The 12,453-nt window shown below is 41.2% G+C and overlaps 1 protein-coding gene across 1 annotated transcript; it reads right to left on the bottom strand.

The window, feature by feature from the left end:
• Window positions 1–497: 497 nt before the first annotated feature.
• LOC127639226 (uncharacterized) lies at window positions 498–12,148 on the bottom strand. Its single transcript, XM_052121138.1, has 5 exons — window positions 12,116–12,148; window positions 2,332–2,442; window positions 1,643–2,014; window positions 1,204–1,527; window positions 498–1,096 (listed from the first exon to the last, which is right to left on the bottom strand). The coding sequence occupies exons 2-5, from the start codon at window positions 2,375–2,377 to the stop codon at window positions 717–719; spliced, it is 1,122 nt and encodes a 373-aa protein (XP_051977098.1). The 5' UTR covers window positions 2,378–2,442; window positions 12,116–12,148; the 3' UTR covers window positions 498–716.
• Between the last annotated feature and the right edge of the window lie 305 nt (window positions 12,149–12,453).

Genomic DNA, 12,453 nt, shown 5'->3' with positions numbered 1-12,453 from the left:
CTTATATAGCGCCTTTTTTAAGCCTTAACGGTATTCAACGCGCTTTACATTGAGTCTACACCCATACAAGCACTCATTCATACCAATGTTGGCAGAGCTGCTATGCAAGGTGCTAGCCTGCTTTTGGGAGCAACTTGGTGTTCAGTGTCTTGCCCAAGGACACTTCGGCATGTGTGGGCCGAGTCGTGTGGGCCGGGATTCGAACCACCAACCCTGCGATTAGTGGCCTTGTATTTGTGGCTATTTTGCGGCTGTGGCTCAGTTGGTAGAGCGGGTCAACCACTAATCGCAAGGTTGGCGGTTCGAATCCTGACCCACATGACTCCACATGCCGAAGTGTCCTTGGGCAAGACACTGAACGCCAAGTTGCTCCCAATGGCAGGCTAGCACCTTACATAGCAGCTCTGCTGCCATTGGTATGAATGTGTGCTTGTATGGCTGAATGAGACTCAATGTAAATCGCGTTGAATACCGTTAAAGCTTAAAAAGGTGCTATATAAGTGCAGACCATTTACCATTATTTAATGAATTAACACAAATTCATGAAGCAGGTGGACCATCTAAGGTGGACGTGCATCCAAATATGCAGTAAAACAGTTGTACGGTACACTTGTCTACAAAACAAATGTTAAGCATTTGAATTGAATCCTTTAAATCAGCATTTCGATTTTCATGAGAAACAAATTCAAATCAAGTGTAGCTATAGTATAACTACATTACTTCCCCTCACATAAAACGGTAAATTTCGATCTGCAGTCTTTATCAGTCCATTTGAATTCACCGTTCATCTTCTCTATGGCACCACAGTGGTGGGACATCTGATGTTCTGGTTGACTTCCTCCTTTCCAGTTGGTCCAGGGTCCCACATGAAGCCCATTGGACCAAATCCAGAACCCAAAGAGTCGACTCTGTCTAAGCCCCACCCACACTGGACCAGAAATAGCTCGTCGTCGTCTTCTTCGCAGCTCTCGCTCCGTTTCTATCTGATCATCCTCCGACTCGATGCGCAGGAGTCCAGAAGTATTCGGATTGTTATTGCAGTAATCCAGAGCCTCCTCCCAGGACCTTTCATCGCGACTGACATGAATATGGCTTTCTGAGAAAGTGAACAAACAAACATAAAATGTGTTAAATTGTCTGAATAATGCAGCACATAATGGGAATGAATTGAGTTTCAAAGTATTAACTCTTGTTTCATCTTACTGTAGCATAGGGGACGGAAGTTATTATTGCTGTTACTCTTCATCCAACTCTCATTTTGGAAGAGGAATGTGAAAATTCCATTTTGTGGCCCTGAATATTTTCTGTAAGCAGATTGTCCTCCATCAAACCATTCCACACTGTCACTAAAGAGGCCAATCCAGAAAGGAATGTTACTCTGTTTTCCTGCTTCCTTAACCTCATTATTCTCCGTCTCATCTCTGATACTGACTAAATCAGTGTAATTCTCTCTGCAGTACCGCTGAGCATCAGACCAGTTTTTGTTATCCTTGATTAACTCATAGGTGCGTGATGCTTGACTGACAACTGAATGAATGCAATAATAAAATATAAGATCAATAAATAGCATAGATAATATAAGCTACCAAACATAAGATATTTATAGACAAAAACACAAAAGGACAAATTCAGTGATTATTACCTTGAACATAACACATAAAGTATTTTGGTGTATTGCAAATTAGAAAATCCCATGATCCATCATGTTTCATAGTAAAACAGCCTGTTTGACTCAAGTTCCCTGTTATTCTTCTGAATGTGACCTCATCACCATTTGACCACTTCTCAGTTATGTGTGTTTCATTTTGATAGGCACCAATCCAGGCGCTAGGGGATGTTTTGTTGAGTATTTTATCTCGGAGTATTTTAGTTAGTTCCATATTGTCTTGTTCATCATAAACTGTGACAAGGTCAGTGAATTCACTTTGGCACGTATTTCGAGCTGCAGTGAGATTCGTTGCATTTAGTATGATGAATTCTCTCAGTCGGCCTGCTGCATCTAAAGGAGGAAAAGCTGAGGAGAAATATTCCGATTTTAGCAACATATTCACATCTTGACAGGAAAAGTGGTTGTCCTTTAAATGTACCAATGTTCCACTTCTAATGTGCATTGTAGATGCAATTAAATGATCACTGTGACATCACAATCAAACAAAAACAGTGTGAAGCTGAAAGTAGTGTAGGGCTTTTGTTCTTTAACTCTTTACATGAAAGTATTTATAAAATTATATTTCTATGCATTTTTCCTGTATGTGGAACAAATAAAAGCCTATATTTCATTTGACAAAAGCTGCTCTGTAAAATATGACACGAGCAGGAGTAAATACTCACCCCAAAGTAGAAGTAGCACAGGAAGGAATTTCATAGTAATGCTCATAGTTGTGTCTTGTCACACAGAGATGTTCAGAATCTGCTGTTGTTTTCAATGAAGAGTCTGAGCAACTAGAGGAATAAAAGCAATCATGTTCATAATAAAACATTGAGATTAAAAAACAAAAAAAGATGACATATGACGGTCGGTTTACAGTACATGCATTTACATACACAATCAAAGGTTTTGACACCCTTGCATATATGTTTCTCATGATCTTAAAGACCTTTTGATCTATAGACTTTTGCTTAAATAGATATAAGTATACTTTTGTTAACAGAAATACATTGTACATATATATATATATATATATACACTCACCTAAAGGATTATTAGGAACACCTGTTCAATTTCTCATTAATGCAATTATCTAATCAACCAATCACATGGCAGTTGCTTCAATGCATTTAGGGGTGTGGTCCTGGTCAAGACAATCTCCTGAACTCCAAACTGAATGTCAGAATGGGAAGGAAAGGTGATTTAAGCAATTTTGAGCGTGGCATGGTTGTTGGTGCCAGACGGGCCGGTCTGAGTATTTCACAATCTGCTCAGTTACTGGGATTTTCACGCACAACCATTTCTAGGGTTTACAAAGAATGGTGTGAAAAGGGAAAAACATCCAGTATGCGGCAGTCCTGTGGGTGAAACTGCCTTGTTGATGCTAGAGGTCAGAGGAGAATGGGCCGACTGATTCAAGCTGATAGAAGAGCAACTTTGCCTGAAATAACCACTCGTTACAACCGAGGTATGCAGCAAAGCATTTGTGAAGCCACAACACGCACAACCTTGAGGCGGATGGGCTACAACAGCAGAAGACCCCACCGGGTACCACTCATCTCCAATACAAATAGGAAAAAGAGGCTACAATTTGCAAGAGCTCACCAGAATTGGACCGTTGAAAACTGGAAAAATTTTGCCTAGTCTGATGAGTCTCGATTTCTGTTGAGACATTCAGATGGTCGAGTCAGAATTTGGCGTAAACAGAATGAGAACATGGATCCATCATGGCTTGTTACCACTGTGCAGGCTGCTGGTGGTGGTGTAATGGTGTGGGGGATGTTTTCTTGGCACACTTTAGGCCCCTTAGTGCCAATTGGGCATCGTTTAAATGCCACGGCCTACCTGAGCATTGTTTCTGACCATGTCCATCCCTTTATGGCCACCATGTACCCATCCTCTGATGGCTACTTCCAGCAGGATAATGCATCATGTCACAAAGCTCGAATCATTTCAAATTGGTTTTTTGAACATGACAATGAGTTCACTGTACTAAAATGGCCCCCACAGTCACCAGATCTCAACCCAATAGAGCATCTTTGGGATGTGGTGGAACGGGAGCTTCGTGCCCTGGATGTTTATCCCACAAGTCTCCATCAACTGCAAGATGCTATCCTATCAATATGGGCCAACATTTCTAAAGAATGCTTTCAGCACCTTGTTGAATCAATGCCACGTAGAATTAAGGCAGTTCTGAAGGCGAAAGGGGGTCAAACACAGTATTAGTATGGTGTTCCTAATAATCCTTTAGGTGAGTGTATATATATACACATTTATTTGCATACATGTTAAGTACAAAATGTTTAAGTTATATTATTATTAATGTATTGTGATTAGAGTTCCACACATTACTAAATATGCATTTGCATTCCTTTTTTGATTGTTACATAAAAAAGTAACACTGAGCTTTTATAACACTTATGCCATATTAGCAACATTCCTCTGGAAGTAGCTGAAGGTATAGTTGACCAATTATGGGTCAACGTGCCAAGAATCCTATTCACGGATCATCCACCAATATTTTACATTATTCATTTAATTGAACAATTTTAAAGATAAATATAATTAAGATAAATTGCTTTGTATCTGTCCTATTTGAAAGCAATATTGGTGTGACCGTTGCATATTTTGAGAATGGACTTTAGTCATAGTCAAATCGGCAAAGTTGTAAAGTCACAACTGTAAAGCCTTAATGACTCTCCTAATGTGCATAAATTGAAGATTTACAGCATCCAGTTTTTGCTGATGTGTTGTAAAACTGGATACATTATTAGTTCCTCTTGGCAAAGGTGCGGGAGCTAATTTTTCGCAAGGGGTGCTGCAGTTTAGGTGGACGATATACACATCATGCTTTCATAACGAAGGCATCAGAGGACCATGTCTCAAAGGGGATCATGTCTATGTATGTACCATACACACACACACACACACACACATACAATGGAACACTTTCACCAGCAGGTAAGTCATACAACAGGCCAGCCAAGGCATTAGTTACAGTACATTCTGCCAAGTTCAAAACTGTTGTTGTGTCAGTGTGAATGAGAAATAACCATAAAAAACAATAAAATTGTTCAGGCACAATAGATATTAAAATAAACCCATATTTTAAAATATGATGCAAAGAAATGTCTGTGACAGGGCGGAGGGTGGGGAGAGCCATGTCGTGATTCTACACACCTGGTCCCTTATCAGGCTAACCAAGCCTCTGAGAGGGATAAAGGCTGCCGGTAACACTGGTGCCGAAATCCGGGAAGGAGGAGGGATATGCCGTAGCAGAGTTCTCACCGCTACCATCCAGCCCAATGCAGCAGAGGAACCCAGCCAGCCTGGAAGAGGAGGAATGGCCGCCGACCGCGAGGGGAGAAGGGCCTCCTAGGCAACCGCCTGGAGTTGTCAGGGCAGCAGCCATGGGCGGGGGGAGACCCCTACCAGCCGCTAAATGCGGCTGGGTCAAGAGAGGACAGCCGACCGCCTGGAGCGAGAGAACCACTGCCAGGGGCGGGGAAGACCCCTTCTGTTCCCCGAGAATGCAGAGGGCTTTCTATCCACAAGGGGCTGGAGGACTGCCTCCAATCCACCCAGGGAGTCACAGCTGTCGTCCGTTAGAGGGTGGAGGAGTGGCTGAGGACCAAGCTACGGCGTATCGAAGAACCGGCGAGTAAGTAAGCTGCCCTATGCATGTGTGTGTGTTTGTCTTTTGGTTAAGTTCCTTATTAAAATATTATTTGTATTGTCAAGCCGGATCTCACCTCCTCCTTTCCCTTAACTCCCTTTACACTGTTACTTAAAGACCCCAAATGTGGCCTTGTGCTCAGGGGCGTTACTAATAAATGTCATCATGAGATTTTCAATATCCGAGGTGTTAATAATCTCCATGTGTATGTGTTTTAATCTAACATGTGAGTCATACCTTCAGAGTCAAGTCTTCAGTCGTCTCCAGTGATTATACAGGGATGAATAAGTGAGGGATACAACAACAACAACAACAACAACACAAGCGATTCATTTTAAACACAAAGTTAGGGAGACAGTCTGTTACTCAGTTGTTTTAGTGCAGCACGAATGGCTGTATTTTTCATCGAAAAAGCACCATAAAAAGTGAGGAAAGCGCAGTGGATGTCTTGTCAGGCTCAGGAGATCCCTTGGGCTCACCTTCAGTGTTTGTTGGGGCTGACTCTGGTGGCTGCCACGAAAGCAACAGTCGACATATTTATCTTAATCCTCACCATCCGTAGGAGTCTCGATTTACCCATTCTCCCTGACTAGACTACATCTATACGTGGACCACTGAGGCAGCGTACTATCAATAGAGGTACTATCGAAATCTTCGATTTCTGGAGCATGCCACCTACAAAAGAATCCCCAGGTGCTAGCCTGGTACAATCGAAGATGGCGTTGGTAAATGCAAGATCCCTCTCTAATAAATCGATTATCTTAAACGATTTCTTTACATCACACAATCTAGATTTTTTATTCATGACTGAGACTTGGCTAAAGTTGGCAAGTGGGATTTATTAGCCGATATCTCTACAGTGGATTGTGACCATTTGAACTCTCCCAGAACAGTGGGACGAGGCGGGGGCTTGGTAACAGTCTTTAAAAACCATTTTAAATGCAGAGTATTGCCTTTTGAATCAATATCAGACATTTGAGCTGCAACTACTGAAGATTGAAATATCCAGTCCGGTGCTTTGTGCTCTCATTTATAGACCTCCTAGATATTAGATAAGGACTAAGGAGTAAGGAGTCTAAAGCATCTAGCATTATGGATGCCCCTTCGATCAGTTTGTGTACTGAAGAGCTTTCTATGCTGTTTAATGAGACCTGTACAAATATTCTGGACTCTTGCCACATTTACAACTAAGTCTCCCAAACCCAGGACACAGCCTTGGTTTAATAACCATACACGAGCCATTAGGCAGGAATGCTGGAAAGCTGAACGCAAATGTAATAAAGACAAGGATCCTATATCTCATATAGAACAGTCTGTCCACATTTCAGCTCTCTATAAAAGCTGCGAAATCTTAATAGTTTTCAGATTTAATTTCTAAAACCTCTCATTACTCAAAAGTTCTCTTTAATATTTTGGACAAAGTAATTAATCCCAGGGTTACTTCATATCCAGATGCTACCCCTGAGTCTTGTATAATCTTTAGTTTTTTTTTATGAGCAAGGCAGCTGCACTGCATTCGTGTATTCCTAGAAATAACTATGATCCTTCTATTCCTACTTCTTATTCTGCTCAGTTAACTCATTTTACCCCTATCTCTATCTTAGCTTCCGGATATAATTTTAAAGATGGAACCCACTACCTCACCTTTGGATATTATGCCCACACGGCTTTTTAGAGATGTGCTAGCCTCGATTGGTCCATCTGTTTTGGCCATTATGAATAGCTCATTAAGCACTGGCATTGTTCCTTAATGCCGTACGCACGCAGTGATTCTGCCTTTTCTTAAGAAGCCAAATCTTGATCCTACCAACTTTTACAAATTTCGGCCTATCTTTAAAAAGCATTTTTTTTTATATTGGATGTTCTTCAGAAGATTTTTCTGAGCTTTCCTCGTTTTTATCTGAATGTAATATTCTTGATAAATTCCAATCTGTGTTTAGACCCCGTCATAGTACCGAAACCACTCTTCTTAAAGTGACAAATGACCTTTTGCCTACTTTGGTAGTTCATAGATTTTAATTTTGCTTGATCTAACTGTGGCGTTTGATACAGTTCATCATAGCATCCTTTTAGACCGCTGTGACAAGGCAGAGGGCGGGGCGGGGTCGTGATTCCACACACCCGGCCCCTAATCAGGCTAATAAAGCCTCAGAGCGGGATAAAGGCCGACTGGAAGCTGCAGTGCGAGAGAGAGAGAGAGAGAGAGAGAGAGAGAGAGATTTACGGACAGCTGTCCGACACCTTTGTGTGTTTGTCTTTTTGTTTAGTTCTTCATTAAACTATTATTTATATCGTCAAGCCGGTTCTCGCCTCCTCCTTTCCCTGAATCCCTGTACACCCGCTTAAAGTAGGAGGTTGTATTAGTGGCACAGCCTTACATTGGTTTACCTCCTATCTTTCAGACAGGTCCCTGGCAGTTAGAACTGGTTACCACTCTTCTCCCCCGGTGACTTTTGTAAGCCTATATTATTTTAATTGTACATGTTACATTTGGGTTCTATTATTAAGAAATAGTCATGACCGAAAGAACTAGGTCACGAGTACAAGCGGCCGAAATGGGCTTCCTCAGAAGGGTGGCGGGCTTCTCCCTTAGAGATAGGGTGAGGAGCTCAGTCATCCGTGAGGAGCTCGGAGTAGAGCCGCTGCTCCTTTGCGTCGAAAGGAGTCAGTTGAGGTGGTTTGGGCATCTGTAAGGATGCCCCCTGGCCGCCTCCCTAGGGAGGTGTTTCAGGCACGTCCAGCTGGGAGGAGGCCTCGGGGAAGACCCAGGACTAGGTGGAGAGATTACATCTCCACACTGGTCTGGGAACGTCTCGGGTCCCCCAGTCAGAGCTGGTTAATGTGGCTCGGGATAGGGAAGTTTGGGGGCCCCTGCTGGAGCTGCTACCCTGCGACCCGTCTTCGGATAAGCGGTTGAAGATGGATGGATGGATATTGAATGAATATCATATTTCTATGCATCCTGATGAGGGATCCTGTGCAAATATGAATAAGTGTCTTGAAGATGTAAAATGTTGGATGGCAAGGAACTTTCTCCATCTAAATAAGAACAAAAATTAAATTGTTGTTTTTGGTTCTCTTAGCACCGCCCCTCGAATTTCTAACCATATGGGGTCTTTCTCCAGAACTGTTCGCCCTTATGCAAAATATCTTTAAAAAAAAAAACAAAAAAAAAACACACACACTTAAAAAGCAGGGTCACTTGGTGCATTATATCCCGCATAATAGAGGCGGTAGAACAGTTGTTTTGTACAGGGGCCACATCAAGCTTTAAAGGAATAATTCACATAACAATGACAATTCTCTCATCATTTATTCACCCTCATGCCATCCTGGATGTGTATGACTTTCTCTCTTCAGCAGAATACAAATTAAGATTTTTAGAAGAATATATCAGCTATTTTGGTCCATACAATGCAAGTGAATGGGTGCCAAAAGTTTGAAGCTCCAATAAGTCAGCATAAAATTAGCCTAATCTATTTGACCCCAGAGGTTAAATCCATGTCTTCAGAAGAAATATGGAGGTTTTCTCGTTTCCTTGTTATTGTTGTTTGATTAATAGACTTTATAGACACACAGAATCTAGTAGGCAGAAATACTACGAAATTTACCTCGATTTGTTTCTTCAAGGCAGGATTAATGCTGATATCTGGCTTGAGCAAGTTAAACTCACATGACACGATCAAGGCCTTTTTCACTGTCCATAACAGTTTGCACCCGATCCACAGCCGTTCAAGTTTTTTAGGTGTGATTTGATGGGTCACGAGACTCTCCCTAGCCAATCATGTTTATATATAAAAATAAAATCAGGACAGGGAGCGAACACAGACGGTGGGAAAATAGTGCATTAAAAGTACAGTTACAGCAATTAAAATGTACTCAAGTAAAAGTATAATGATTTGAAACTACTTAAAAGTAAATTTCCTGGGAAAAAGTACTTAATTACAATAACATAAGTATTTGTAATTCATTACTTTACACCCCTGCAAGTTAGTGTGGTGGTGAAAAGCAGCTTTTTTCAACACGGGTTAACTGCAAAGTTAAAACTGATGCTCTCATTTAAATAAATGCTTTTATATCATCTAGGCTTGATTATTGCAATGCTGTGTACAGAATGCTGATGCAAGATTACTGACTGGCATCAGAAAGAGAGACGATATTACCCCTATTCTGGCCTCTCTTCTCTGGTTACCCGTCAAGAACAGGATCCAATTTAAGGTTCCATTATTTGTTTTTTAAGTCTCACTGGCCACGCCCATTCTTACTTATCATCTTAGATCTGCCGATAGACTCCTTTAGATACCTTGTCATGCCTAAATCGTAATGGTGGTGTGCCTTCTCGACAGCTGGTCCCATGCTGTGGAATAAGTTACTGTTGAGAATTAGATCAGCTCCCGCTCTCGATGCTTTTAAATCAGCCCTGAAGACACACTTTTATACCCTGGCTTTTGATTCTCATTCAGAAGGGGATTAAATAACGGTTTTATCTTAGATTTTGTATTATTTAATTTCTGCTTCTGTTGAAATTATCTTTGTACAGCGCTTTGGGATACATCAGTTGGATTAGAAATCTTGATGTATTGTTTCATTGTTAATCACTCTTTTTTTCTCCATTTGTGGAAATAAAAGAAAAAAGGGAAAATAAAAATGCACTATCCATCACAAGGGCTCTCTTCGGTTCAACAGGGTCCTGCCCACAATCATGACAAATTGTTATCTTGTTGATTCTGTTTTTCAGTCTTGCTCACTAGGGGGTCCTTCAGCACCGTGCCTTTGCCTCTCAGTGTGTTTTGACTTTTCATTCTTTTGTAGTTTCCATCCATGTGACAGGGCGGAGGCCGGGGCTGGGTCGTGATTATACACACCCGGTCCCTTATCAGGCTAATTAAGTCTCCGAGAGGGATAAAGGCCGATTGCGGACGGTGGTGCGACAAGAGAGAGATCGTGTACGGACATGTCTGTCGTGTGTGTGTGTTTGTCTTTTGTTTAAGTTAATCATTAAAATATTGTTTATATCGCCAGGCCGGTTCTCGCCTCCTCCTATCCATTGATCCCTTTACAATGGTGCCGAAATCTGGGAAAGAGGAGGGATACGCCGTAGTAGAGTTCTCGACACTACCGTCCACCCCAACGGAACAGCCGGGAGAACCGCTGCCAGGGGCGGGGGAGACCCCTTCTGTTCCCTGAGAACGCGGCGGGGCGTTCCGTCCGCCATGGGCTGGAGGACTGCCTCCGATCCGCCCGGAGAGGCGCGGCTGTCGTCCGTTAGAGGGTGGAGGAGTGGCCGAGGATCAAGCTACGGAGTATCGGATAACTGGCGAGTAAATGCTTTTTTTTTTTCATCTCTCTCTCCTCTCTCTCTCTCGCTGCCGATCCGCGTTGGCCTTTTCCCTCTCGTTTAAATTTTACAGTGCTTTTTTGGGGGTACTACACTGTTACAGGAAGTACCCCCCCATTTTTAATATTTCTGTTTCCCTCCCCTTGTCCCCTCCCTCATCCAGGTAGACGGGGACGACCTGCCGGCAGATGGGGCTTAGGGCACGCCCTCCCCCAGGGAAAGGGGGGGGGGGGGTTGTACGTCATGCCAGGGGCTCTCCAGCCTGAGAGAAAGAGGGAGGAAGGTGACAGGGCGGAGGGCGGGGCCGGGTCGTGATTAGACACCCTTATCAGGCTAATTAAGCCTCCGAGAGGGATGAAGGCAGATTGTGGATGGTGGTGCGACGAGAGAGAGATCGTTTACAGACATGTCCGTCATGTGTGTTTGTGTGTGTTTGTCTTTAGTTTAAGTTAATCATTAAAATATTGTTTATCTCGCCAGGCCGGTTCTCGCCTCCTCCTTTCCATTGATCCCTTTGCAATCCACTTTTTGCGCTATTTTGTTATCGACAGATTCAACTGTGTCACTACATTGACACAACGTTGAGTGAGTGACAGAAGGGGAACCCCATCTTACAGTATTATTAACAGAATTATTTTGCATGCAGTTTTTATGACCAAATGAACTGAGACTACACTGAATATTTTTACAAAATAAAATAAATACATGCTTTCTCTTATACTGTATATTCATATCCATTTTAACTTTAACTCTTGATGCTCTTTAAGACATCAACTACTCTAATAATCATTCTAAATAAATTCAACAGGTTTGTTTTAAAGACTTGTTTGTTTAGAATGTAAATATTTGAAATATGTAAACATTCTAAATTCATTCACAATTAATCATAATCTCTGTAAAGCACCTGGTAAACAAACAAAATGTAACAATTTCATTATTTATAATCGCTGCTTCCAGGAAATACTATTGATTGGATTCTTTCATTTACATTTCTGATATAATTCACATTTAGGATTAAAATAATCCCATGAAATAAATCACAATCATTTATAATTATAAAAGTATAATTTTGTCATTATTAAGAACCACACAAACTGTAGATGTGTAGAGTTCTCCTGTATTGTCATCAAAACACATATTTGTATTTCTAAATCCTGGATTATATGTTACTATAAATGTATATTAAACTATTGTGTTTGTATTATTATGTGTTACATTGCATTTGATATAGACATAATCTATATTAAAATAACATGATATCCAAAAATGGCATCGTTATGTCTAATTTAAGCTCAACAATATAATGATGATTCCATACAGAATGGCACAAACAGACACACATGGTAAGTACTAAATAAAGATACATAAAATGATATTTTACATAAGCAATCAAATGTAATCTGACTGAGAGGTGAAATGCTGATCAAGAGAACACATATTAGTAAAGTCTTACCTGTTGAGCAGGTGATCAATTGTTCAGTGTGCTGAAGGGAATATAAGACTTTTATTATGGTCATGTGCTGACAGGGAAATAGATTCTGATTGCATCACAGGAAGGACATATAAGGTGTTAAATAAGTGCATCGTCTGTAAGGGTCAAAGACAAATAAAGAAGTCTTAGATGATGAAAAGAAGAAAAAAATCGTAAAAGTGCAATCGTTGTATTCATGATAGTTTCATACATTTAAACCAGTACATTCATACGTTTATAATAATTGATTTAATGGACCGGTGGTTGTTGTTGGATGTTTGTGTCATGACAAAAAAAACAACCTTTAGAGTCATGTGACC

This window comes from Xyrauchen texanus, chromosome 47, assembly GCF_025860055.1.
Source record: "Xyrauchen texanus isolate HMW12.3.18 chromosome 47, RBS_HiC_50CHRs, whole genome shotgun sequence".
NCBI lineage: Eukaryota > Metazoa > Chordata > Actinopteri > Cypriniformes > Catostomidae > Xyrauchen > Xyrauchen texanus.
This window is presented reverse-complemented; position numbering and strand designations above follow the sequence as displayed.